The sequence below is a fragment of the Antechinus flavipes genome, chromosome 4 (assembly GCF_016432865.1).
Source record: "Antechinus flavipes isolate AdamAnt ecotype Samford, QLD, Australia chromosome 4, AdamAnt_v2, whole genome shotgun sequence".
Lineage (NCBI taxonomy): Eukaryota > Metazoa > Chordata > Mammalia > Dasyuromorphia > Dasyuridae > Antechinus > Antechinus flavipes.
This window is the reverse complement of record NC_067401.1, coordinates 26396887-26421903: the sequence shown is the minus strand read 5'-3', so window position 1 is coordinate 26421903 and position 25017 is coordinate 26396887. Positions and strand designations below refer to the sequence as shown.

Here is a 25017-nt window from a genome sequence, read left to right as displayed (position 1 = left end):
GAGTGTAAATTTGGTGCCTTGGGTAGTACCTGAGTGTGTCAGCCATGTGTACCAGGACAAATGCAGAAAACACACACACACACAAGGGTTTTTTTGGTTTGAATTTTCCATTCTTGATCTCCTGAAGGTGGTGTTTTGTCCATGGATGAAGAGGAAAAAGCTTTCTTGCTCAGCCAGACATTGGTGCCCAGTGTAGCTCTGCCTACTTTGCTGGATTTGGGGCTAATTAGCTCTCCTTAATATGCACTTAGTATGCATTCCCTTCCAATTGTTTCGCTCGGAACCTCATCCTACTTACAGCTTCTTTCCAGGGTTTCCCCAACTATCCTGGGCTCTTAGGCCTCTCCAAGGATGGACTTGGGCTTTATGCCCAAGTGTCTGCTGAGATCCTCAAAGGCCCAGGGAAAAGAAAGATGAATATCTAGTTGTAAAATTGAGTCACAGAACAAAGTCTGACATCCTGTATAACCGCTAGAGCTGAGCCTAACAACCTTAGCCTTGGGTTGCACAGTTAGTGGCTTCCCAGTCACTGCCCAGCCCCTCACTCTTCTCCCCCCACTGCCTTCCACCTTATGTTCCACTCAGTGCCTGGCCTTACCTGCTGCTGTCTGAACATGGGATATTGTCCTCCCTGATTGACTCAGACCAGGGAAAACCTGTTACACACTAATTCAGAAATGTGTGTATATACTCCTTTCATTTTGGGGGATGGCCCCATCTTCTGAAGTGTTTAGTGTTTGATTTCAGGGACCAAGGCCTGGGGATTGTGTGTTGCCCTCAGCCTCTCTGATGGAGGGCAGTAATTCAGTTTCCCCTCCTGGCAGAGTGGTAGGAATGGGGACAAAGGAGGGCATACTCAGACTTTTAACAGCTTGAGAATCCATTCTGATGATATTCAGGATCTACCTCTCTGCTGACCCCCAATCTTGCATCTTCCAACTGCCTTTCACATATCGCCAGTTTTATGTCCAATAGACATCTTAAACTCAACATGGCCAGACAGAAGTCATTATCATCCTCTCACCCCTTTTACTTTCCTTCTATTAGCAGGCTCCCAGTCCTTCAGACTTAATAACCTAGGAGGATTCCTCATTATCATGTACCTCCCATGTCCACACCTGTCAATTTCACCTTTGCAATATCTCTCTGGAATATATTCTCACTTTGGGCACTATCACCTGTGCAGGACCCTTGTGACCTCACCCCTGAATTACTGCAGACCCCTGCTGTGGGGTCTGCCTGCCAAAAGCCTCTCCCCGCTCCCCACTTGGATCTGTCCTCCAGTCAACCACTCACATGATTTTCCTAAAGTAACTAATTTGACCATTTCATCCCCTTTCTCAATGAACTCCAGCAGTTTCCTATTGCCTTCTGAATCAAGTACAAAATACTTTGGCATTGAAATACTTCATAATCCATCTCCCTCTTACCTTTTTAGTTTCTTACACCTTATCCTTTCCTCTCACCTTCCCCCAACTACTGGTTTTCTGACTATACCATGAACAAGATCCTCTCTCTGGTCTGGGCATTTTCTCAGGCTGTCCCCCATGCATGGAATGTGCTTACTCTTCTATTCCATTTACTGGTCTCCCTGGCTTCTTTTACTAAAATCCCATTTTCTACAGGAAGCTTTTCCCCTAGTCTCTCATAATTTCAGTGCCTTCCCCATTAATTTTCCTATTTATTCTGTAGATAGCTTGCATGCATATATTTGTTTCCCTGTTAAAATGTAAACTCCTTGCCTTTGTTTTTTGCCTTTTTTTTTGTATCCCGGAACTTTAGCATAGTTCCTGGAACATAATAGGTACTTTATAAATATTTATTGATTGGCAACTTCACCCAACTGTACTCCCAGTGTCAATCTAGTATTGAGCCTCAATTTAAAGATATAACTCCACATGATAAGGAGGAAAGCATAGTCTGAAGTCTTTTAAAGAGTGTTTAAAAAAAAAATTGACATGGCAGGGAACTATGACCTAGGGGTGTTCTAGGAATCAAGATTGTAGATTTGAATCCTTTTACTTTCTTTAGCTATTGATTCTAGATTTGAATATACATCTGAGTAAGTAAGTCTGTAGTAAAAAGATTAGGACAGAGAAATGGGACAAAGGACCAAAACAGTATTGTGGGGAATGAAATACATTCAAGCTTCTTTCTTGTCTTCACACATAAGCCAATAGCCCCTCCCACGTTCATCACTTATACTCTTGATATATCTCATTTGTACTCTTAGCCCCTTTCCTAAGGCTTCTGGGATTTTGAGTTGTATTTTCCTCTTCCCCCTCCACTGAATACTTATTTTCTTCTCCCACCCCCAATCTCCAAACTCTAGGCATTGGAACCCAGGCAGCCATGTGCACAGTCATGAGATACAAGAGTGTTTGTTAGATAAGATTCTAACTTTGAAGAATCTGTGAGAAAGTGAGATGAATACTCTGAGGGAAATGAGGAAAAGGGTATGAGATTAGTAGGTGTGAGATTTCCCACCTCCATCTCTTGATCTAGAAAATAATGCTTGCTGTGCTTGCCTCTCAGAGTTGTAAGAATGAAAAAATGTTTTGATGGTACTTTGGATAGTGGGAGGGGAGAGGGAGAGAAGGGAAACCAACCAATCAAAGCACTTATAATGATAGAGATGATACTGATGATAATGGTGGTGATGAAGATGGGCAGAGTAGATTAACACTTAAAACTAATTGAGAAGGATAACCAAAGAAAGACCTCATTTTTCAGGGGAGGAAACTGAAGCCCAGAAGTGATCTGAATTGCTTGGTATCACAGCTAGATATGTATCAGAGCTGGGAGCAAAATTCAGGTCCTGACTCCTAATCCAGCAATGCTCTATGCTGCCTTGTAAGAAAACTCAAGGAAACTGACCCCTCATTTACCTCAGAACTTCTAGCTCCCCTGTTGATAAGTTATGTGGTTCCTGAATAAGTTACTTGTCTTCTGGGCTTTGGCTTCCTCATTTGTAAAATGAACAATGTCTAAAGTGGTTCTGCGATCTCATCCCTTCTGCCAAGAATGTACCACCTTTCTCCATTTTAGACACAACTTTCTCTTTCTGCTTGATTCTTGGTCTTCCTTCCCTACCTTCTTTCTCCACAGACTGGTCTACAGACATACAAAGCATAACAGTTCTCAGAACCAAACTTCCCAGCTGTCTGTGGGACACTGATTGAATGAAAAGAACTAAGGTTAGGAAGGAGCCAGAAAACCTGGATTAGCTGAGAGATGACGCAAAAAGGCGACAAATATCACTTTAAGGAAATCACTTCCACTACTAGTCTCCTTTTCCTTATTAATAAAAGGAAGGAGTTGGACTAATTCTCAGCTCTCTCCTAACCCTTACATTCTAGCTTGTAGATTCTAGGCCCAACACATTTTCCCTGGATATAATTATATAGAAAAGCAAAGTTCACTCTATAGAAATGGAATAGGAAAATTTCAACCCACAGCCTATTGCCTTACAAGGTAGGGACTAATACCTAGGATGTTCCATTATCTTTGGGCTTACCCATCTGCAAAGTGGGCCCTGTTATAGTTTGGGCAGTGAGGCTTCAGAAAGAGCAGAATACCTGCCGCACCATAGCTAAAATTACTTAAGACCTGGAGACATGAACTTAGAACTGCTTTACCTGGTAGAACTCAGGTAGCCTAGGAGAGCGTGATTTCTCTGATTTGCTATTGCCATACTATTGGGCAAAGAGTGTTAGTGAAAGAGAGGAGGGACTCTGCTGATAATAGATTAAGCCATTCGTATTTTCTCCCTCCCTCCCTCTGTTCTGGGTCTCTGTCTCCTATTCTCAGCATGATTATCCTCACCAGCAGCTTTTTTCCTTTGGATGTGGATATTGGGGGGGGGGGGAGAGGGGGGAGAAAGACCCTGGCACAATTCTAGTCTCAAATTCATCCTTGGAAGATCTGACCAACTCAAGAGTCCGATGCAGGTGTTAAAGATGTCATCCGGACATAAACAATAAGATTTGCCTTCAAGTCCCCCCTTTCTCATTTTGGGCCGGGGAGATTTTCAAGAAAAAAAAGGGAGGGATTGATGGGAAGACTGTATCTCTAGGGGTGAGAAAAGAACCGGGAAGAACGTGTGCCTGAGAGAAGGGGCACTATGCAGACTCATGGCGACAGACATAGATACAGACTCACTGTGACAAATGGCCGCGGTCTTCAGTAGCTTTTGTCTGTGCTGCTCTCCTTTTGCGAAGGGGGCGGCGGTGGGATCGGCCCTTCAAGTCGTGTTTGGCTGTTGTAGACCCAGGAATGCTGTGTCTCCTAGACTCAAATGGTTCCGAAAGGTGGCAGGAGGATGGAAAGCTTTGCCTCCAAGGGTGTCTAATTCCTGCCACTCATCAAAGGAGGGGTGGGGGTCCGGGAGTAGCTGGCCCCGCCCCCCTCAGCCTGCGCCCCGCCTATTGTCCCACCTCCCTACCCCTCCCCTCTTTCCCTCCCTCCTTCAGACGGGGCGGGCGAATGAGCGCGCGCGCTAGAGGTGGGGGTGGGGGGGAGGAACGGCCGCGTGGGCGTGCTGCGGGGCGACCATGGCTGTAGACTGTTACCCCCGGTTCCCACAGTAACAATCGAAAGCCACGGTTGCCCTGGAGACGCGGGGCGGGGGGGGGGAGAGGGAAGGGGGCGGGCGCGCGAGTGACGGCATCTCTGTAGCCTCTTGACGTCAGAGCCTACGGCGGGGGCTAAGGCTAAGCTGTGGGTGGAGGGGGGTAATTAGAGAGGAGGAGAGGACCTACGCAGTTCTGGGGAATGGCACTCAGGAGGAACAGCCTCGGGTCCCAGAGGGGCTTAAGGCTATAGATGTCTGGCTCTGAGCTTCCTCCCTGAAATTCTCCAGGCGGGGGTCCTGGAGTCCCGGATGTAAGGGGCCGCAGGCTGGAAGTGGACTGCGGCATTTCCCGAGGGTCTACGTGCCCCCCGCCCCGAGCCTTGGCTCCGGGTTCAGACGCAGCCCAGCAGCCCTGAGATGTTAGGGGGCGAAAAAGGCTCCGGCTGGAAAGCAGTCCGTTGGGATCAGCACCACGGATAGCTCCAAATATGGGCCCTCCGGCTGGAGGGCTGCCCAGAGCCAGGGCCCGCTGGGGAGGCAGCACTTTCCTATTCGCGGCACTCCCCACCCTCACTCCTTAGGGCTCATCTAGGCTGTCGGGTCTAGGGTTTGGGGGCTACATTCAGGAATACCGTAGAGAGTACAGTTTGCAGGAGGGGGTTGGGGAGGGAGCCCAGACGAGATTCTGGGGCAAAGATGTTGAAGGGGGCGACGAGAATCTGCGAGGCTTCCAGGAGCGTCCGGGTGTCCAGGGGCGGGGGCCAGGCGTCGGTGGCCGTGACTGGAGACTGTTACTGAGGGTGGCCCGGGCAGTAAGCAGTCTAGAGCCAAGGTGCCGGCGCGCTGCCCGGGCCGGACCTGAATGAATCCTCCTCCTCCTCCTCCCGCCGCCTCTGCAGAGGCTCTGGACAGGGGCTGGGGCAAGCGGCTGGAGCCTGAGCTGCCAGGAGAGACAGACGCATCCCCAGGATTAAAGGCTCCCTTTTCTCCCCCCTCCCCTCCAAAGTGCCAGAACATGGGGGCTCAGCACGCGGCCCCTGACGTCAGGACTAGTGTGACGTGGGAGGCTGCAGCGGGGGAGGGGAGAAGGAGGGGGCAGTTCCGGTGGCTGAGGGGGGAAGGGGTCTGGGAAAGGAGATGTTGCGGGGGGGTGGGAGTGGGAGGGGGAGGATGAGAGAGGCGGGACGCTGAGTGGAGCTCGGGCAGCGGCCGCCTCGCTTACTCTTGGTGCTGAGAGGACAGCTCCGAGCCTTGGGAACCCTCCTCAGGGGAGGGAGTGGGGGGGTAGGGGATGAGAGTGGAGGGAGGGAGATGTTTGTAAGAGAGAAGGCGGCTTGGAGCGAGGGATCCAGAGAGGTTGAAGGAGATGAGCTGGATCTCTGGGTGATGAGAGAAATGCGAGGAAGGGGTTCCTGGAAAGACTCGAAGTCCAGTGAAGCCAGGGGAAACGGAGTGATTCCACGAGGGGGCAGGGCGGTGGTGGGAAGCACGTCCTTCCCTCTCCCGCACCCCCACTCCCGGCTCTGGCCGCCGAGGCTGAGTCACCAAACCACCACCGCTGCAGAGAAGGGGCGGGGGTGCATGTAGCTACCGAACTGAGGGGAAGGAGTCCACGGGAATGGGCCCTCCCGGGGAAGTCGAGGTGCTAGGCAGGTGGAGCCGGACTTGGGGCAGGGGAGTGTGGAAAGGGGGCGGATTCCCGTCCCCCCCTCCCTCCCCCTCCTTGCCTAGGATGGCGCAGGAAGCAGAGGAACCAAAAGAGCTAGCTCTTGGCGTCTGGCTCTTCCACTCTCCCTCTGGGACAGAAGCTGGGGGGGTGCAGGGACCTAGACGGAGTGGCTTTGCTGCAGCCTTGTCCCGGGGTCTTAGGAGAGGGTGGATGGGTTCAATACAAGAGAAAGGGAGGGAGGAGGGGGAGGGAAGGAGGGAGAGAGAGAGAGAGAGAGAGAGAGAGAGAGAGAGAGAGAGACTGAAAAGAGAATACAACAGCTGTGCGTTCCCATCTACCCAACCTAGCCAGGGGCTCCCCAGGTGGAGAGGACTCTGACAGGACCACGGCAAGCCCTCCACAGTTCTTGAGGTCCAAGAGATCCCTCCGGAGGCCGAGCGGGGGCGGTCTCCGACCTAGGGACGGGAAGGGCAGCTAGGAAGCAGCACGTGCCGGACCGGCCCCCGCTGGTCTCCCAGCGCTCCTAGTCACCGCTCAGACCCTCCCCCGCCTCCTTCATCTCCACCTCCCTCGCCCGCTCCCGGCTCTCTCTTACCTGGCGGAGGCAGCCAGCCAGACGTCCGCTGGACGGCCGGCTGCCCTGGCGTCCCAGCCCCCCGCAGCTCGGCTCCCGCAGCAGTTCGCCACCGCGCCGCAGCTTTTATAGCTGGGATAGTACTCCGGCCGGCTCCTCATTCATGCGGCCGCGGCTCCTACACACTGACGTAGCTCCGACGTCAGCAGGGAATTTAGGAAACGGGAAGAGGGGCTATTTATAGCGCCGGTGGCCGGGGGAGGGGGAGCCGGGGAGGAAGGGCCGAACGTAGTGAGCTTTTGGGGAGTTGTGGGGGGGGGCAACTGGTTCTGAAAGGAGTCCTCATTAGCTCAGGATCCTGAGACAGGAAGGTGGTAAATTCCCCGGCAGCCCCAAAGCTAGTGCTCTGAGGGGTCCCGTCTGGAGACAACGGATAGAAAGACGGGATAGGGGTGGGGGAGCAGCCCACAACCACAGCTAATTTCACACGTTTCCATTCACTCATTGGGTCCTTCCCTAGGGGGCCAAAGGAGGGCGTCTCCCCACTCTAGGGGCATTCTACTACAGCGCTGCCTTGGATTGGGGAAGCATCAGTGACTGGCGGTCTAGGGCTCAGCGAGAAGGGAAATGTCCACGGAGACGAAGACTCTGAATCTGGTTTGATTCAGCTGTGGGCTGGTGGAAAGCATCTGATCTGGATTCGGATACAGAGGACCTGGGCTGCAGTTCGATTCTGGCCCTTCCTAGCTGGGTGAACTCGGGCAAATCCCATGATCCCTCAGCGCCTCAGTTTCCCTATCTGTGAAACAGGGAGGATATTTCCCGGACCACAGGTCTGCTCCACAGACCTTTTGTGAAGCTCCGATGAGAGCTTGTGAAGTAATTTGTCAGGGGTAAAGGGCGAAGTAATCACGTCAACTAGTGGCATTATGAACAGGAAGATTCTCTACAGGCAAAGAGGGAAGTTCCTGCCTGCTGCCCTTAGCCAGTTCTTAGCTCTTAAGCTTGGGGAATTGGGCCTTAGCTGCTTCAAAGGTCTAACACATTTCCCTTCTCTGTGGCACCCTGATGTCATAGAGTAGCGTCATAACTACCACGACAACGTGAGGGATGTCACTACCTATGGGGTGCGGCAGGAAGGGGAAAGAAGGAGAGAAGGCAGGCAGAAGAAAAAGGAGAGAAGAAAAGGAAAGAGAGAGGGAGGAAAGAAGGGAGAAAAGGGGGAAGAAAGGAGAGAGGGAGGAAAGAAGGGAGAAAAGGGGGAAGAAGAAAGGAGAGAGGGAGGAAAGAAGGGAGAAAAGGGGGAAGAAGGAGAGAAGGAGGAAAGGGAGAAAAGGGTGAAGAAGGAGAGAGGGAGGAAAGAAGGGAGAAAAGGGGGAAGAAGAAAGACAGGGAAGGAGGAAAGCAAGACCGTGTTCAGGGAGGCGAGGAACACAAGCAGATGCAACAGCTTGTGCTGTGCCTGGTTGGAAGGACCCTGGAGGTCAAAAGGAGAGCTTGAACAGTACACTGAGAGGGTTCTGGCGATGAAGCAGCAAGTATAGGAGGAATAGAGAGCAGAGAATAAATAGGGGGAGCAGCTCTATTAGTCAGGGAGGGTGGAGGTCAGTCATGGGGGCAGTGGAAAACAGTGCCAGATCTAGACAGGTTGTTCTTGTCCCACCTCAGTCAAAATGAGGGGGATTGCATTAGAAAACCCAAGATTCCTTTTAGCTCTAAACCCAATGATCTCTGATTCTGAAAAAGCTTTATCTTAATCAGTAGAAAAACAAGGGAGAGGGAGGAAAGTTTGGAATAGGGATCTAACAAGTTTGGTAATGAAAATGGAAAAAAGTGCTGGCTACAGAGCAGAGGATCAGGCACTCTCTGAGTTTAAGCAAGTCTCTTATTTCACCTCTGGAGCCTTGATTGACTCATTTGTAAAGGGAAGGGCCAGCTGCATGGCTTGGGAGGTCTCCATCAGTTCTAGCTCTATAAATTAGACAAGGTCTATAATTCCCTTCCTTGTTAGTAAAGAAAGGGGAGGAAGCCCTATCCCTCTTTGGTCGAGCCACTATCTAGCTAGAATTAGGTGAAGTGAAGAGTGAAAGATAAGTGATAACGGGGTTGTGGCTGACGTGGGGAACCAGCACGTTGTTCTGTGCCATTCACTGCCTAGGAGTGCAAGAGAATCATGTGAATACAGACACACAACTGTGCTTAGCCCATGGGCAATGGGGGGTAAGGGTAAACAACAACAACAAAAAAAAAGGGTAAAAAAAAATGGAGAGGAGGAGAAGGCTCCTATGCTCATCCAGTTGGAGAAGTCTCATGGGTGAAATGGAGCCATTGCGATGAATGGGATCAGTTTAAACTAAGAGAGAAAGGATTCTGTTCAAGCCAGAAACTGTGGGGAAGGGGATGGAGAGAGATGGGTTGAAAAAAAGACCTTTAATGGAGGGCAGAATTATGAGTCTAGTCCTTTGGCTAATGTGGCCATCTCAGAGGAAGAGTCAGAATCGGGAAGGATGGATAAGAACTGAACTGGAAAATGACCACTGGAAGAAGAGGACAGGGGTTGGGGAGGAAGGGCTGATGGTTCTGATGTGGACAAGAAGTTTGATGGAGCAAGTTAGGCTGCCTAAAAAGGACATCATACTCCTTTGTTCTGCACCTCTGTCCCTCAAATGGAAGAGAAACTTGAAAGAGCAGAGAGGATGCCTTTCAGGAGAGGGATAAGGGAGAGAATCAAAAAGGGAATGAATTGATCCCAAGCATGGAATTGGGAGTGGCAGGCAAAGGAATTCTTAGGGAGAAGTGGTAGATGTCAGAAAATAGGAGATACTGGGAAGATGAGCCCTGGGGCTGGGGAGGGGAAAGCAGGCAGCATGAAATGGTGTTTGCAATGTCAGGAAGGAGCAAACCTGAGACGTCTTGGATCTATAAGATTGGGATTTTGGGTGGGGGGAGTAGGGAAGTGAGGAGGGGAGTGAGAGGGAGGAAGAGCTTATAGGATGGAGAGAGGTGGAAATAAGGAAGAACAGAGAATGTGAGGGACTGGATATAGGATGGAAGATGGGGATAATGGATGGGATGGAAATATTGAGGGTCAGGAAAATGGGAATGAGACAGGGAGATGGGAGTAGTGGATAAAAGAAGATGGAGACGAAAAAGAAGGGGAGAGAAAGGAGGAAAAGAGTGGATAACTGCAGTGAGGAGTGGGATAGAAACTGGATAGAAAACAAAAAGGTGGAGGCAGGGACCACAGAGTCAGGATAGAGAGGGAAGGGAAGAGGGGAGGGGGAGTGATCGAAGGGCCTGGGAAGAGAGGCGGAGGCGAACCGGGGAGGAGAGAGAAGGGAAAGACTAGGCTTGGACATTAAAATGGAATTCTTCGACAGGTGGGGCAAAAATCTGAGACGGGGAGCTCAGAGCCCAGGCACTGAATGGGAATGCCAGGCGGGCGTTTCCACGCTCGGGCTGGGGCAGCACGGGGCGGGCTGGGAGGCGGCCAAAGCCCGTCTGGTGGTAATCCGCTGAGGTCTGGAAGCGCCTCTGGAGGGCGCCGAAGACCTTGGTGTCTGCTCTGGGGGGACGAGGGGCGGTGGCTCTCGGAGCTCGGAAAATTGGCGGCGGATGAAAAAGTTCTGGGCCTTCCAACGAACCAGGCTTCCTTAAAGCTGCTAGGAAGTCCCTCCGCGTCACTGAGTCCCAGACCCTCCGCCCCCCCTCCCCCCCACCCCGGGCTGGGAGGAAAGCTTAGGGCAAAGTCGGCTGCTTGGGGCCCCGAGCTCCCGAGGTTCCAGGGGAGCTTGCCCTGACGCTCGAGGACTAACTTCATGCTAACCGCGATACCCATGGCAGGGTGACTCAGCCCCGACCTCCCCGCGGGGCCGCAGGCTGAGGACAGAGCTGGGGGTGGGAGAATAGGAACGGCGCCCCCCCATCCTGTCCACCGCAGCCCCCCGGCCCGGTTGCCAGGTTCCCCAAGGCCTTGGAGAAAAGAGATCTGTACAAACCTCATCGGTTACCATGGCAACCTTTCGCGCCGCCGCTGCTACCATCCCCGCCCCCGTTAGGGAGGGGAAGGTGGGGGAAGGTGGAATGGATCAGAGGCTCTGGCTGTTGAATGCCCAACGTGGGGACCCCCGTTAGCCAGCATAGCCCAAGTGAGCGGAGGTACAGTCCTCCCCACCGGGCACTCCACGAGGCACACTGCATGCAGCCTGTCTGCTCCGGGCCTAGCGGCCCCAACGGAGGGGCAGGCATTAGGTTAGGGGTGACCGGGCTACTCAGGGGGGACACTCGGGAAGATTTTCGGATCACCTGCTTGTGTCCAAGTAACAGACCCTCCTATCCTGGGCTGCTCGCTTCCCGGAGTGCCCTGGCCCCCACAGAAAGCAAGAATCCTGCGTGGGACAGAATCATATCCCGACTGGGAGAAACTGGGGCTGCTGCAGGAGGGGAAGGGCAGGGGGAGTGTCCCAAAGGAGCCAAGTGTACCTCTAGAATAAAGGGTGGGGGGAGATGTTCTCAAGTAAAGCATACGTTTGAAGCGTGGCTGTTACACACACACACACACACACACAGGTCCCTGAACCCTTAGTAGAAACATTGCCCATTCCTCACCTTCCCCCCAAATCCATCCCACCCACGGGAGAGAAGAGAGGCTCGGTCTGAGGCGCTGGGATGGCTGACTGGCGGCAGCAGTCTCTGAGACTGAATTTCTATCACTGTTCTCCAGACCACAGCAAGGCTGCCACTGGAGGACCTGTTGAGGTTGTGGAATGGGTTGGAAAGAAAGATGAGGATTTCAGAAGAGGAGGTGGAGGAGGAGGAAGAGAAGAAAAAGGAGGTAGAAGAGGAGGAAGAGGAGGAGGAGGGGGAGGAGGAGAAAGAGGAGGAGGCGGCCAAGGCGAGCTGCCTGAGAGAAGCAGCATGGTGCGGGTGTGAGGGAGCATCAGGTCTCTCGGAGACCTGGGTGCCCCGATGTGCGCTGAGGCGCGCTCACGCTGGTTTGCCCCCCGAGGTGAGGATGCTGCTGCACGATCCCACACGGTGTGATGGTCTCAGCGTCTGTGACTTGGGTTCGGAGTTGGGTGAAATGCAAAAGGTTTCCAGAGCCGGCAAAGGTCGTTGAGGCCTCCCCCACATTTTACAGAGAAGCACATTAGGGCCACGAGAGGCCGTGTCTTGCCCGGGTCACACAATTAGTTGTGGAGTGTGCAAGTGAAGCCAGTGAGGTCTGCGAGCGCCTCTGGAGGGCTCAACCTCCACATCCACCGTCCAGGTCCCGTTTGGATTTGGGGGAGGGGGGTGTCTCTCGAAGGCTCAGATCTCCAGCTCTATCGGAGAACTCCCCCTTGGGAAGTGAGGCTAGGGTGTGTCAATAGACTGTGTGAGTGTGAGTGCACGCGTAAGGGCAGGGACGGGGCGCATCCCAACCTTTCCCCCACCCCTGACTCCTCACGCTACGCGGGGCCCGGGGCGGCAACTGTCCCGCGAGGCGGGGTCGGTGGGGGGGTGGAGTCCTCCAGAGACACAGCTGCGAAGGGCGTGGGGAAACCGAGGGGGCGCACCTGCGCGCCCCAGGGCCCAGGTGCGCGGGGCCTCCCGGCTCCGAGGCTGCAGTGTTCGCTTGCGACCGCCAGGTGGCGCCATCTCCCAGGAGCCCGGCCCTGCCCGGGCCACTCCAGATAAGAGTGTGCGGAGCGGGCGGCGGGGCTGAGACGCGGCCGGGACGCGGGGAGGACGGACGGGCGGGAGGACGGACCGGCCGGGGGACCGGCAGGCGGAGCGGAGCGCGGCCACCTCTCCACCTGGATCCGCCGGCAGCCGGGCTTGGGGCTTCCGACATGCCCCCCAGGTGGGTCCCAGGACCGGGCGCGGAGATGGGAACTAGAGACTCTGGGTCGGGGCCGGGGCCGGAGCCGGAGCCGGAGCCGGGGCCGGGGCGGAGGGAGCCCGGGCCGGGACAGCCTCGCGCCGCGGCGCTGCCTCGGGGCGCCCCGGGGGGGAGCGCAGCGCATCCTTTTCCCGCCCGCCCGCCCGCGGCGCCGGGTTCACCGGGGGGTCAGCGGCTCGGGGCCCGGGCTCTGCCCGCACATGGGCGGGGGGGGGGCGGGCGGAACTGGCAGCCGGCCGCTGGCCTGGCACGGCCCGGCGCCTGGCAGAGGGGCGGCCGGAGGGAGGGCGGGGCGGCCCGGAGCGAGCGAGCGAGCGAGCGAGCGCGGAGTCCGGCCGGCCGGCCGGCGGGAGCTGGGGTCGCAGGTAACGGGCCGGGGCAGCTCGGGGAGGGCGGCGCTGCCATCGGAGTCCGAGACGGGACGGAACGGAGTGGGAAAGACAGCGCAGGGGATGCGGAGGGGACGAGGCGCGCCGGCAGGGGCGCGGCAGGGGCCCGCTAGCTTGCCTCCCGCTCCCGGCCCATCCCAAGTTGAGAAACTTTTCCCCCAAGTTTGAGTTCCTCGGCTGGCTGGCCGGGCGGAGCAGCCGAGGGGCTCCGCGAGCGAGCTCGGGGGCCTCCCGGGAGGGAGCTGGCCGGCCGGCGGGCGGGGCGCCGAAGCGATCGGCGCGGGGTCAGGGCCGCTGGGTCCGCGCCGTGCCCGGGGCGCTGCCCCCTCCCTCCCCCGGGAGCTGCGTGGCTCCCCCCTCCCCCCCACCTGCTTCCTGCTGCAGCCTCCTGCCCCGATATAACGCCCTCCCTGCTGGCGGCCCGGGCCCTTCGCGCTCTGCCCGTGGCCGCGGCAGCGGCTCCTCTTCGGCCCCGGTCCCAGCAGCGGCAGCCTCTCCCCCCTCGGCCCCCATCCCCGGCCCGGCCCCCATCCCCGGCCCGGCCCGGCTCGACTCGGCGCGGAGGAGCCTCTACCGCCTCGGCCCGAGCCCGGCCCCCGACCCACGGGCTGCAGCCGGCACCGATGCCGACGCCAATCCCCACATTTCCCCATTAACCCGATAACTTTTTTTTTCCCCCAAACCGGGACTTTTGCGAAAGAACGAATTTTCTCTCGATCGGGATAATTTTTCTTCCCAATGGGACACTCCCCTCTGGACTGAATGACTTTTTTCTGAAGCGGATATTTCCTTGAAATCGGGTAACTTCTTCCGAGGCGGAAATTTCCCCCCCTTAAGCGGATTTATTTTTGGAAAGTTCCCCGCTTGCCATCCCCGCCCGGTCCCCGACTTGCGTACCCGGGCCTCGGCCTGGGGCATTCCGTCCCTTTCTCCACTGGGGCTCTTCTACCAAGAAGGCAGCCGAGAAGAGAGGGGCCGAGATCCTTCCCTGCCCCGCTGGCCCCCTTCCTCCTCCCGGGCTCCAGGACATGCTGCCTCCCGGGCCCAGGTGACCGAGGTCAATCAGGCGGGGAGCCGGGCAGGGGCAAGCAACTCCCGCATCCCCCGTCCGAGGCAGGCGGCGTGGCGGGAGGCTACTCCCTCAGGCTGCCCGAGCGGGGTGGGGTGGAGAGAGTGGCCCTTGAGCATCGGCTCTGACCTTGTCTGTGCTTGTGTGTGCTTGTGTGTGTGTGTACGTATGTCGTGTCGTGTCCTGTCGTGTCGGTGTGTCCCCACAGGTGGGAGCACAGGGCAGATGATGCTGGACGCGATGGAGGCGCCGGGACACTCCAGACAGCTGCTGCTGCAGCTCAACAGCCAACGCACCAAAGGGTTCCTTTGCGACGTGATCATCGTGGTGCAGAACGCACTCTTCCGGGCTCACAAGAACGTGCTGGCGGCCAGCAGCGCCTACCTCAAGTCCCTGGTGGTCCACGACAACCTGCTCAACCTGGACCATGACATGGTCAGCCCCGCCGTCTTCCGCCTGGTCTTGGACTTCATCTACACCGGCCGCCTGGCCGACGGCGCGGAGGGAGCGGCGGCGGCGGCGCCGGGGGCCGAGCCCAGCCTAGGCGCAGTGCTGGCGGCCGCCAGCTACCTGCAGATCCCGGACCTCGTGTCCCTCTGTAAAAAGCGGCTCAAGCGCCACGGCAAGTACTGTCACCTGCGCGGGGGCGGCGGCGGCGGCGGCTACGCGCCCTACGGCAGGCCCGGCCGGGGCCTGCGGGCCACCACGCCGGTCATCCAGGCCTGCTACCCGGGGGGCGCGCCCTCGGGGCCTCCGCCGCCGCCGGCCTCGGCCGCAGAGCTGCCCCCGGGGGCCGAGGCGCCGGTCAATACCCACTGTGCTGAGCTGTACGCCTCGGGTCCGGCGCCCCCTCAGCCGCCGCCGCCACCGCCGTCGCTCTGCGCCCCCGAGCGCCGCTGCTCTCCGCTCTGCGGCCTGGACCTGTCCAAGAAGAGTCCCCCGGGCCCCGCGTCCGCGTCCGAGAGGCCGCACCCCGGGGAGCGCGAGCGCGAGGCGCCTTCGAGGCACGACAGCAGCCCTCCCGGGGCCGCCTACAAGGAGCCGCCGCTCTCGTTGCCCCTGCCTTTGCCTCTGCCGCTGCCCCTGCCCTTCCAGAAGATGGAGGAGGCCGGGCCGCCCCTCGACCCGTTCCGGCCGGGAGTCAGCCCCGGGCCTGAGCCCCCGGGACGACCGGATGGGCCCGCGCTGATCTACCGCTGGATGAAGGCCGAGCCGGGCTTGGGCAGCTACGGGGACGAGCTCGGGCGGGACCGCGGCTCTCCCGTGGAGCGCGGCGCGGGAGAAGAGCCTGCGGACGAGGGGGACTCGCCGGGGGGGCCTCCGCTGCCCCTGCCGCCGCCGCCCCGGTACCCGGGTCTGGACGGGCCCGGACCCGACGCGGACGACTACAAGAGCAGCAGCGAGGAGACGGGCAGCAGCGAGGAGCCGAGCCCGGGCGGGGGCCACCTTGGCAGCTACCACTGCCCTCACCTGACCTACCGAGAGCCCGAGAGCTTCGGCGACAACCGCTACGTCTGCATCCCGTGCGACAAGGGCTTCCCCAGCTCGGAGCAGCTCAACGCACACGTCGAGGCGCACGTGGAGGAGGAGGAGGCGCTGTACGGGAGGGCAGAGGCGGCCGAAGCGGCGGCCGTGGGCGCGGCGGGCCTGGGGCCCCCCTTCGGCGGCGGCGGCGGCGGCGGCGGGGACAAGGGCGCCGGGGGCCCCGGGGGCCTGGGCGAGCTTCTGAGGCCCTACCGCTGCGCCTCGTGCGACAAGAGCTACAAGGACCCGGCCACCCTCCGGCAGCACGAGAAGACGCACTGGCTGACGCGGCCTTACCCCTGCACCATCTGCGGTAAGAAGTTCACGCAGCGCGGGACCATGACCCGCCACATGCGCAGCCACCTGGGCCTCAAGCCCTTCGCCTGCGACGCCTGCGGCATGCGCTTCACCCGCCAGTACCGGCTCACGGAGCACATGCGCATCCACTCGGGGGAGAAGCCCTACGAGTGCCAGGTCTGCGGGGGCAAGTTCGCGCAGCAGCGCAACCTCATCAGCCACATGAAGATGCACGCCGTGGGCGCGGGCGGCGGCGCGGCCGGGGCGCTGGCGGGGCTGGGCGGCCTGCCGGGCGCGCCGGGCCCCGACGGCAAGGCCAAGCTCGACTTCCCCGAAGGAGTCTTCGCCGTGGCGCGGCTCACGGCGGAGCAGCTGGGTCTCAAACAGCAAGACAAGGCGGCGGCGGCGGCCGAGCTGCTGGCCCAGACCACGCACTTCCTGCACGACCCCAAAGCGGCGCTCGAGAGCCTCTACCCGCTGGCCAAGTTCACGGCCGAGCAGCTGGGGCTGAGCCCCGACAAGGCGGCCGAGGTGCTGAGCCAGAGCGCACACCTAGCCGGCGGACCCGACGGCCGGACCATTGACCGCTTCTCCCCTACTTAGAAGTCCCTTCCCCTCACCCCGGAGCGGGGACTGCACTGCACCGCCCTCCCCCCTTCCTCGCCGGGAGGGGTGGGAAATGAAATGGGGGGGCGATGGAGATAAGTTCCCGCCCCGGGAGGGTCAGCAACGGCAACTAGCAACCGAGGCAGCCCTCCCCTCCTTCGATTCCCTCCCCGCCCCCGCCCCTCTCCGGCCGGCCCCAAGGCCACACACTAGGCGGAACCGCTTCGTGCCTTAGCCCGGGTCGGGGGAGGCCCGGGAGTGGAGTGGGGGGTGGGGGTGGGGGTGGGAAAGGGAGATTTCTATTTTTGATAATAGCTTCAACCAAAGGAGACCCCGACCCCGCCCCGCCCCCACGCCGCGGTCTCAGCCGCGCCTCTTCCTGTGGTTCCTCTGCCCCGTCTTCCCGCTCCCGATACCGGGAGCCGACTGGCCCCTGAGCTGCTACAGCCGCCGCGCTGGGGTTCACTGTGGGGGCGCTCCCCGCCCTACCTCCGGCCACTGCGTCTGCACCCGTTCTCACTGTGAATCAATCGGCGCCAGGGCCAGGGCAAATCGGGGGACGGGGGGAGGACTGAGCCGGCCCGGGGGTGCCCCCGCCCCCGCCCTGGGACCGATAATGTGAAGTTCCTCATTTTGCACAAGTGGCACCAGCCCCCGGGGCCCACTTCGCCTTCCGACCGCAGCCCCTGTGAGGCGAGATGGGAGGGAGGAGCCCCCAGCCCCCCGTCCCCCAAGTCCTTTCAGCTCCCCTTTGCCCCCCGGGGCCCGGAACGATATTTATTGCATGCGTCCCGGGCCGCCCCGGGCCTCCCCGGGCCGAGCGGCCACCTCCTCCGCCCCTCTCCCCATCTCTCGAGTTTGTATATTTCTTACCGTGTACACAGGCTCTCCCGGAGCCGCTTCCATTTTCTATACTCGAACCAACAGCAATAAAGCAGTAACCGACGTCTGGCCATTTTCTCCTGGGGGGGCGTCGAGGGCTGGGGGAGTTTGGTCAGAGTAGCAAAAAGCCAGCACGGTCCCCCCCTCCTCCCATATCCTCCCTCCCCAGCCCGGCTGCAAACAGACCAGACTAGGACTCAGGTATGTTTCATAACTAAAAATTTATTAAGAAAACAACAAAACCGGCCTTGCAAACCAGGCTGGAAAGGAGAGGGCTCGTTCCCCTCCTCCCAGGCCTCTGCTTCAGCCCCAGGGAGTGGGGGCAGGGGGTTCCACATACCCAAAACACACCCCCCTCCCCTACCAGTGGTAACCGGGAACACTTCTGCTGCTCGGAGCAGCACCCGTACTTTGCTCTGGGTTCCCCCCCCCCCAAACTACCACTGAGGTGGTCTCCCGGTGAGCAGGCTGGGCCACCATGATGGCTTCTGTCCCCCCAACCCTGTGGTCCTGGCTGTGGTTGTAGAGTTGCAGAAGGCTGAGACCCCACCTCCCCCCACAGGGACCAGTCCTACTTAAACATGGCTGCACTTTCCCCCAAGCCCCCTCGGTAACTCCATCCCTGCCAGGAAACAAAGCTTCTACTTGGGTGACACCTCCAGGAGCGGGCAGGCACCCTCTGATATCCTGGCAAGCAGGTTTCCTCAAAGCACAGAAACATGGGAGCAGAGGACAAACTAGTTTCACATCTCACTGCCAAGGAGGGAAGTTTGCAGTAGTGAGAGAAGAAAAGGGAAGGAGAGGGAAACAAAGGCAGAGATGAAAAAGAAGAGCAAAGGGAGTGGGATCCTGACCTGGAACAACTAGGGTAGGAGCATCTAATGTCCATGGGAGAGGGCAAAGGAGGCTGAAAGGCAGAAGGGCACAGAGAAGGGGCCAGGGTAGGCTTTGGATGACATCTTTCCAGGGGCACCCGGCATCGAGGAGCCGGGGACGACCAACCTTCCTTCCAGTCTAGACCCCATCCTCTCCTCCCCAGAGGAGGGGAAGCAAAGAGCCGAGTCTGTCTGCCCAGCCCAGGGGAAGGTCGACCACCAGGCTGCTGCTAGGACGAGGCGTCCCAAACACAGCCCGGGTCAGAAGCCAAGGCCCAGAGGAGGGGGAGGTGCCTTGTCGTCATGGCACAAAGGAAGGATGGGGAAATGCCAAGAAACCAGACCCAATGGCCCTCGTGCCCATTCACCTGCATCCAACTCAAATCTTAACCTGGCACACATTAGCACCCAAGTTCCTGCAGGGGTGAGGCCCTTCCCCTGTCTTCTTCAATGATGGGGGAGAGGAGGGGAGAGGAGGGAAGGGAGAAGGCCTAAGGCCAGGGGCGGGCCCCAGCTCGGTGACACCAGCCAGCCTCCCTGCTAAATCTCTGCTGCCTGAGGAGGGTCCTGGCTTGGGCATGACCCTTGGGAGTGGCTCCCCACAGCACGGCCACGGCGGTGGGTTGGAAGAGGATGGTTTATTGTCTGGGTGGGGTGGGTGGCGAGGGCGCTTGGGCTCCTCCCACGCCACGCGTGGCGCCTGTCGGCCTCAAGAGAACGGTTCCATCGGGGCAGTGCCCGGTGTGGCCTTCTCACCCCACCTGCGCCCACTTGAGGAAGGCTGAGATGTCCCGAACTGGCACGTTTCTTGTCAGTGCCTTCACCCGAAGGTTTCTGTCATCTGTCAGCAGCACCACCTCTCGGAGAAGCCGGATCGGCTCATCTGTGACCAAAAAGGGGGGGGGGGGGGGAGGCAACAGTTAGGGAAGGTTGGGACCTCATCCCAGTACTCCCCAGGTGTCTGAGATCAAACCTTGGGAGGTCAAGGGACTGCAAAGTCTCTGTAGGCTTTTCTATTTGCCTTGGATCAACAGGTCTGTGAACTTAATTTTAAAAAGTATAATTTCAATAGGATCGTTTCCTTTGTAATCCAATGTATTTTATGATTTAAAAGCTTGGTTCTGAAAAGAGGACTTCACTAGCCTGACAAAGGAGCCTGGACATGAAAAAGGCTGAGATCCTGTTCCAGAATCTAGGGGGCAGAAGTCATTGGGGAGTATGTGTGGGGGGAGAATTCCTCAGCACTTTCTGGCATAAGGCTCAGTATTGGGGGAGACCTCCTCTCTCCAAGTCGGGAATGGGGCCTCTTCTGCACCCTGAGGGGGTTGGGTGGGCCATCCCTGGCAGACAGTGCCAGCCACCCGTGACTCCTCAGTGCCACTTCTTTCTCCCCGCCATCCTCCAGCTGCTCCAGCTCCCCGAAGCCCCATCTCCATGGCCAAATGCCTATTTCTCAGCATGCGCTGTTCTGGGTCTGCAGCACAGACAGGAAGGGAACGGGGGGCCTGCAAACTCCACGTCTGATCTGCCAACTGCATCCTTGGAAAGGATGAGGATGGTGACTGGATGGTGTAATGGACTAGAAAAAGGAATGGGGAAAGGGAGGGTGGCCCACGGATGTAATAAGGGAGAGGCCAGAGTGGGTACAAAAGGGACGAAGGATGCTCTTAAAGAGACCAAATTCATGGTCAGGATCTGGAGTCCTCGGGAGTGTGGGGCCGGTGGCTGGGAGCCCGGCCCAGGCCCCAGGTCGGCCAGCCCGGCCCGGTGTTGCTGGCAGGGGTCCGAAGGGGTTTCTGCGGATACTTTGAGACATTTTTAACAATAAACATCCTCTGTTTTGACACTGGTAACTGCACTTTGTTAGAAACCAGAGACTGTCATCTTGTCAGGCCCCATCCGCCATAATCCACATGATTTTAAAATTCAACATCGTTTACACATAAACATTTGGTGACGGTTTCTCTGTGAATCTGACAAGTTAATCTGCTAAGAATTCACACTGACAAATGGGGTTTGATTACTCCAGCAGCTGCTGATGTAATTGCAATAGGGGCGGTCCCGAGGGTGGCAGCCGGAGTCTGGAGGCCGCCTCCTGAGAAGGGGAGCCAAAGGGTGGTAGTGGGGAGTGAAAGTGGGGGAGTGACCAAGGCCGAAGAAAGAGGGTTCCTTGGCTTCCTATCCCAACATCCCCGGGAGCCCACCTATGCGAGGTTCTATGGAGGTGGTGGCCTTCAGCCCTATTCGGCTAAGAGCTCTCTCTCCCTGTCCTACACTAGTGGCATGAAAGGACAGAGCCCAGAGGGTCTGCCCATTAACAGGCTGGGAAACCTCTGCGGATCTGGAGCCAGTGGGAAGAAGTGGCAGATGGGGATGGGGGACAGCCTGTTCTGGAGTGAGGCCTCCAGGACAGGTGGGCAGGAGAAGGACGAGAAGGGACAATCCAGATTGTCCCCAAGGTTAGCGCTATGAAAATAAACAAGAGAGAATGAGACACAAAAAGACAAAGAGACTTGACATATAAGGAGATGGGAACTTGGTGAGAATGAACAACTCTGGAGTTTTTAGAGCACTAATGAATTCTGCAGATGATGCTAAGCTAGGAAGTACTGGGAACTCCCATTAAATAGAAGAAATGACACAGAGGGACCAGGGGAGGCCAGAAACGTGGGCAGAAAACACTAAGATGAAAGTCATCTCAGGAGGAGAGAATTCTCTGGAACCTCAGTGATTCAGTGGGTTGGGACAAGTGGGGAAAGTACTGAAGGCTTTCAGGGCCTCTGGGGAGAGCCCAAGCATGGGGGGATGGAAGCACAAAAGGCTAGTCTTATTCTAGCAAAGAGCAGAGAATAAGTATAGACCAGGATGGGCAGCCTGCGGCCAAATATGGCTGGCTGATTTCTTTGACACTGGTCACATTTTCAGGTGCTTTCCTCCTTCCTTAAATGAAAAGTGGTAAAAATGCAGGTTGTCTTCCAGACCACAGATCCTGTGTCAATCTTGACCCGCCATGGCCCGATACATGGCAAGGATTCAGACGTGAGCTAATGGAAGTGGAGAGAGAGAGCCGGGATATGAGAATTTGAAAATGTCTTTGCTAAGAAAGGTGATCTGAACATGACCTGCCTCATTCGCAGGGACTGGTGGGACTTTGGCCTAGATAACCAGGACTGTGGGGAAATAAAATTATCAAAAAAGCAATGTATGTGACCTATCAGAAATCGGAGAATTCTGTGGAGGACCATGGTCAGAGAAGGGAGAAGGGCTGCTACGGAGAGCAGCACCCTCTCTGATTCTGTCCTTAGGACTTCATGGTCCACGGTGCCATCTTCTATTAACCAGAGTAGAAGCAGAGACCCGTGGGACTGGACTATAGCGGAGGAAAACAGCCCTGACTATGCCTGGGTCACAACATCGGCCACGTAGGAGGCTTCTGTATATAGCCTGTGTCCAGGCTTAGCGAAATGGTACACGGTCGATCTTTTAGCTCTCTCTAGGCAGGCTCCAATCTTTTGGGGGATATATAGATCAGAGCAAAGGTGGACACACGGGTCCATGCCTAAGCCCCCCCCCCCACTCCTGCTGGCATTCTCCGGAGAACCCCCACCCAGCAGAGAATAGGCCCCGGGGGAGGGGAAGGCTGGCCCAAAGCAATGGTACCTTTGTTGGGAGGCATGAAGTCCTTGGCCTTGTCTTTGCAGTAATGAAGACAGCAAGAGAGGATCAGGTCATCGTTATTTCCCTGGAGAAGGAGAATGTGAAAATGTCAGAACGTGGCCCCGCTGCAAACACGAGTCGGCAGACCCTCTTCTGGCTACACAGCCGTGCCAAGAGTGCCGCTGCTGCTTTGGCTGGCTCAGTCCCTCACACCCCCTACCCAGGGCTGGCATCAGACAGATGGTGTCCAAGGTGAGCTACCTGCATGCCAACTGTGCCTCGGACTAACTAGCCTCAACATTTTCCTTTGGTTTTACGCTTCTCTCCTAATTCGTTGGCCTTCTGGGATATGTGTCCACTTCTCACCTCCCCAGGTAAGCAGTCTTCTCACCTGTTGGCCAGTGATATCCTCACTACGAAAGGCAATGGATTCAAGTTCATTGCCACGGCTGGTCAGGGCCCGTAGACAGGAGTCCCGGCTCTCAAACCGCCTCTCGAGGAACTCGATGGACTTTCGGGCCTTCTCTTGTACCACTCGAGCATAGCCCCCGGCCCGATGGTCTGTCTCTTGCCCCTTGGCCAGACCATCCAGTTCGTTAATCACTGATAAGAGATCCAGAGCGCACAGATCAGTATTCACACAATTTCTGTCAGTGCAGAGTGGTCACAGCCCACTCAGGGGAGGGTCACTTGCCCAAGGGCCATTCCAACTTCTGGGCCTTCTATCCCTGTCACGGCTCATTTACAAGATTCAAACTTCTGTGTCAACTCCCTCCCACGGCCACAGGGCCCATCCCCCTGGTACCGAGCTTCACCGCACACACTGAGGAGGGAAAGGCAGGCAAGGCAAGGGCCAGCTCTGCCTTCTTTCCGGGGGCCACGGTGCCCCAGATCCAGTGTAGTCCCCTGGTTCTTTGCAATGAGAGGTCCAGGCTTGCTGCCTTTCCTTCCTGACTCTGCTGGGCCAGCTTGTCCCTTGGCATTCCCTCCCTCCCTCCCTGCAGAATCTCAAAAGGATTTCCTGGGGTTGGTGTTGGAACCACGAGATGCCTACTGGCCAAATGGTGTGCCTTTCCCCAGAGGGGAAGGGGAAGGGGAAGGGGGAGGGCAGGGAATGCATGTGGCCTAGGGAGGGACGGGGGAGGTAATAACAGCAAGGGGAAATTCCTCTTCCTCTACCTTGGGGACACTTGGAGCAGAAGGGGGTGTAGGAGCTGTCAAGACCAAGGCTTTGGATGTGCCCGTTAGCACAATGGGCGAGGCCACAAGCCAAGTGGGGGGGACGACAACAGCACCTCCAATGCTTTAAAAGATTAGCAGGGTCCACGGCCTCAGTAAGCCCCTGTCACCTCTGACACAGCAAGAACATGTGTGTGTGTGTGTGTGTGTGTGTGTGTGTGTGTGTGTGTCTGAGACACAGCTCCATTTCTGGTGAAGATTCTTTCCAAGATTCCAGCCAAAAGCCTGAGATCAAGTGGGAAATATGCACTCCTTGGGGGCTCGGGGAGAGTTTGGGGTCTGAGGCCTCTCCTAAGCACAGTGATTCAGAGCCTGGGGAGTCGGCATGAGCAGGCTGTTCCATGGTAAGCCTGGCACTCACTGTCTGGGTATTTAGAGGAGCTGCCCCACACAGCCCTCTGTGTGTGTGTGTGCGCACGTGCACACACACACACATGTAAGCATTTGCACACACACACGCACACACACACACACACACACACACACACACACACACACACACACACACACACAGGCTCAGCTGGGATTCTGGGGGGGGAAGGGGGAGGGGAGCGGTACAGCAGCCAGAGGAACATCAAACAGGAAAAGCTGGTATCCCATCCCCAAATCCGCTTTCCTGCTCCAAACCAAACAGGCTTCAAAGGGAGGCTTGTTTGTGCTTCTGCACCAGGCAGGACTTCTCAATGCTGGGGTCAGGCTTGAGGAGAAGGAGCGGGTTAAAGGGCAAGAGAAAGAGGCCCAGTGGAAAGCTGTGGACTTCACCCCTTGCTGCCCGGATGGAAGAGGAGCTGGTCCCTGGAGTCCCTGGGCCTGCAGGCCCTGAGAGCCTGAAGCAGGTCAGAGAGAGGGTGGTTGGGGCTGAAGCGTCCTCCGGACCAGAGTCTTCTCTATAAATTCAGATTGTTTTCTTATAATCCAAACTTGCTTGTCTATATGTTCTTTGCTTCCCCAATTAAGACTGCAAGCTTGTCCTCGAGAAGGGCCATTCTGTAAAACATGGAAGCACCTTCGAGGTGTCTGCATCATCTGGTCCAGCTGCCTTTGGGGAGCCTGGAGGACGCAACCTGGCCCAAAGGGCCCCCCAAGCTCATCCCTTGCTGGGTTAACAGTTGGTCCGCCTCCATTCACCATCTCTCTGACCTCCTGGGCTGCCCAGACCAGGCCAAGCATGGCAGAATATGGCCCTGAGGCTGCTCCACGCCCCTGGGCTCAGGAAGGGGTGGGCAGTTCTGAGAAGGAAGTGGAGACCAGCCTCTCTCAGGTGATATGCCTTGGGGATGCGAGTAGCTGTGTCTCAGGGAAACTTTTGCCCAGGATACGCTGGAGCCAGCTCAAGTGCTATCTGCCTTCTACCATGTAGCAGTCTGCCTTCCCTCCAGAATCTCACTCAGGATCCTGTTATCTCTTTCTGCCTTCTGCCTTTCCTGGCTGGATGGCAGGGGCATGCTGGAGCTGGCTCTTACCGGCTCTTGAGAACCAATTGTTTAATTTTCAGTAAAAACATTTATGCCTTAGAAATCAGCAAACTGCTAAAAATCAAAGTTTGATTTTTCATTTTGTTGATCATCTAGACTTTAGAAAGTGATAAGAGAAAATCTGAATGATCCAGACAAAATGTCAAACTGTGCTGTGTGCATATCTTTTTTTCCTCACAAAAGCCGACTATTAAAAATTTCCTAGCATATGGCTGTTATTCCCCCTGCCAGGGTCTGTGGCCCATCAGGGAGGTGCCAACAGAGGTTCCTGTGACAATCTGGGGGCTGGTCATCTCTCTGGGGC

General features: G+C 57.2%; 3 protein-coding genes across 6 annotated transcripts in view; 1 reads left to right on the top strand and 2 right to left on the bottom strand.

The window, feature by feature from the left end:
* Positions 1–43: 43 nt before the first annotated feature.
* The window catches only part of TSR1 (TSR1 ribosome maturation factor), a 217732-nt gene continuing 192758 nt past the window's right edge, over positions 44–25017 (bottom strand). The window contains exon 13 of the mRNA XM_051992151.1: positions 44–2528. Within this exon, the coding sequence (XP_051848111.1) occupies positions 2329–2528 (200 nt within the window). The 3' untranslated portion in view covers positions 44–2328. The remainder of the gene's footprint in view (positions 2529–25017) is intronic.
* Positions 12525–17531, top strand: HIC1 (HIC ZBTB transcriptional repressor 1). Of its 3 annotated transcripts, none has more exons than XM_051992154.1 (2): positions 12525–12661; positions 14367–17531. In XM_051992154.1, exon 2 carries the CDS (start codon positions 14384–14386, stop codon positions 16580–16582), a length of 2199 nt encoding a protein of 732 aa, XP_051848114.1. In that variant the 5' UTR covers positions 12525–12661; positions 14367–14383; the 3' UTR covers positions 16583–17531. The 3 variants fall into 3 exon arrangements, with proteins under 3 accessions (XP_051848114.1, XP_051848112.1, XP_051848113.1); XM_051992152.1 differs by lacking the exon at positions 12525–12661 and adding an exon at positions 13375–13889; XM_051992153.1 differs by lacking the exon at positions 12525–12661 and adding an exon at positions 13897–14137.
* SMG6 (SMG6 nonsense mediated mRNA decay factor) overlaps positions 17670–25017 on the bottom strand; it is a 179804-nt gene continuing 172456 nt past the window's right edge. For both annotated transcript variants that reach the window (XM_051992149.1, XM_051992148.1), the window contains exons 17-19: positions 22391–22602; positions 22003–22084; positions 17670–19225 (exon numbers count right to left, since the gene is read on the bottom strand). In XM_051992149.1, the coding sequence (XP_051848109.1) occupies positions 19095–19225; positions 22003–22084; positions 22391–22602 (425 nt within the window). In that variant the 3' untranslated portion in view covers positions 17670–19094. The remainder of the gene's footprint in view (positions 19226–22002; positions 22085–22390; positions 22603–25017) is intronic.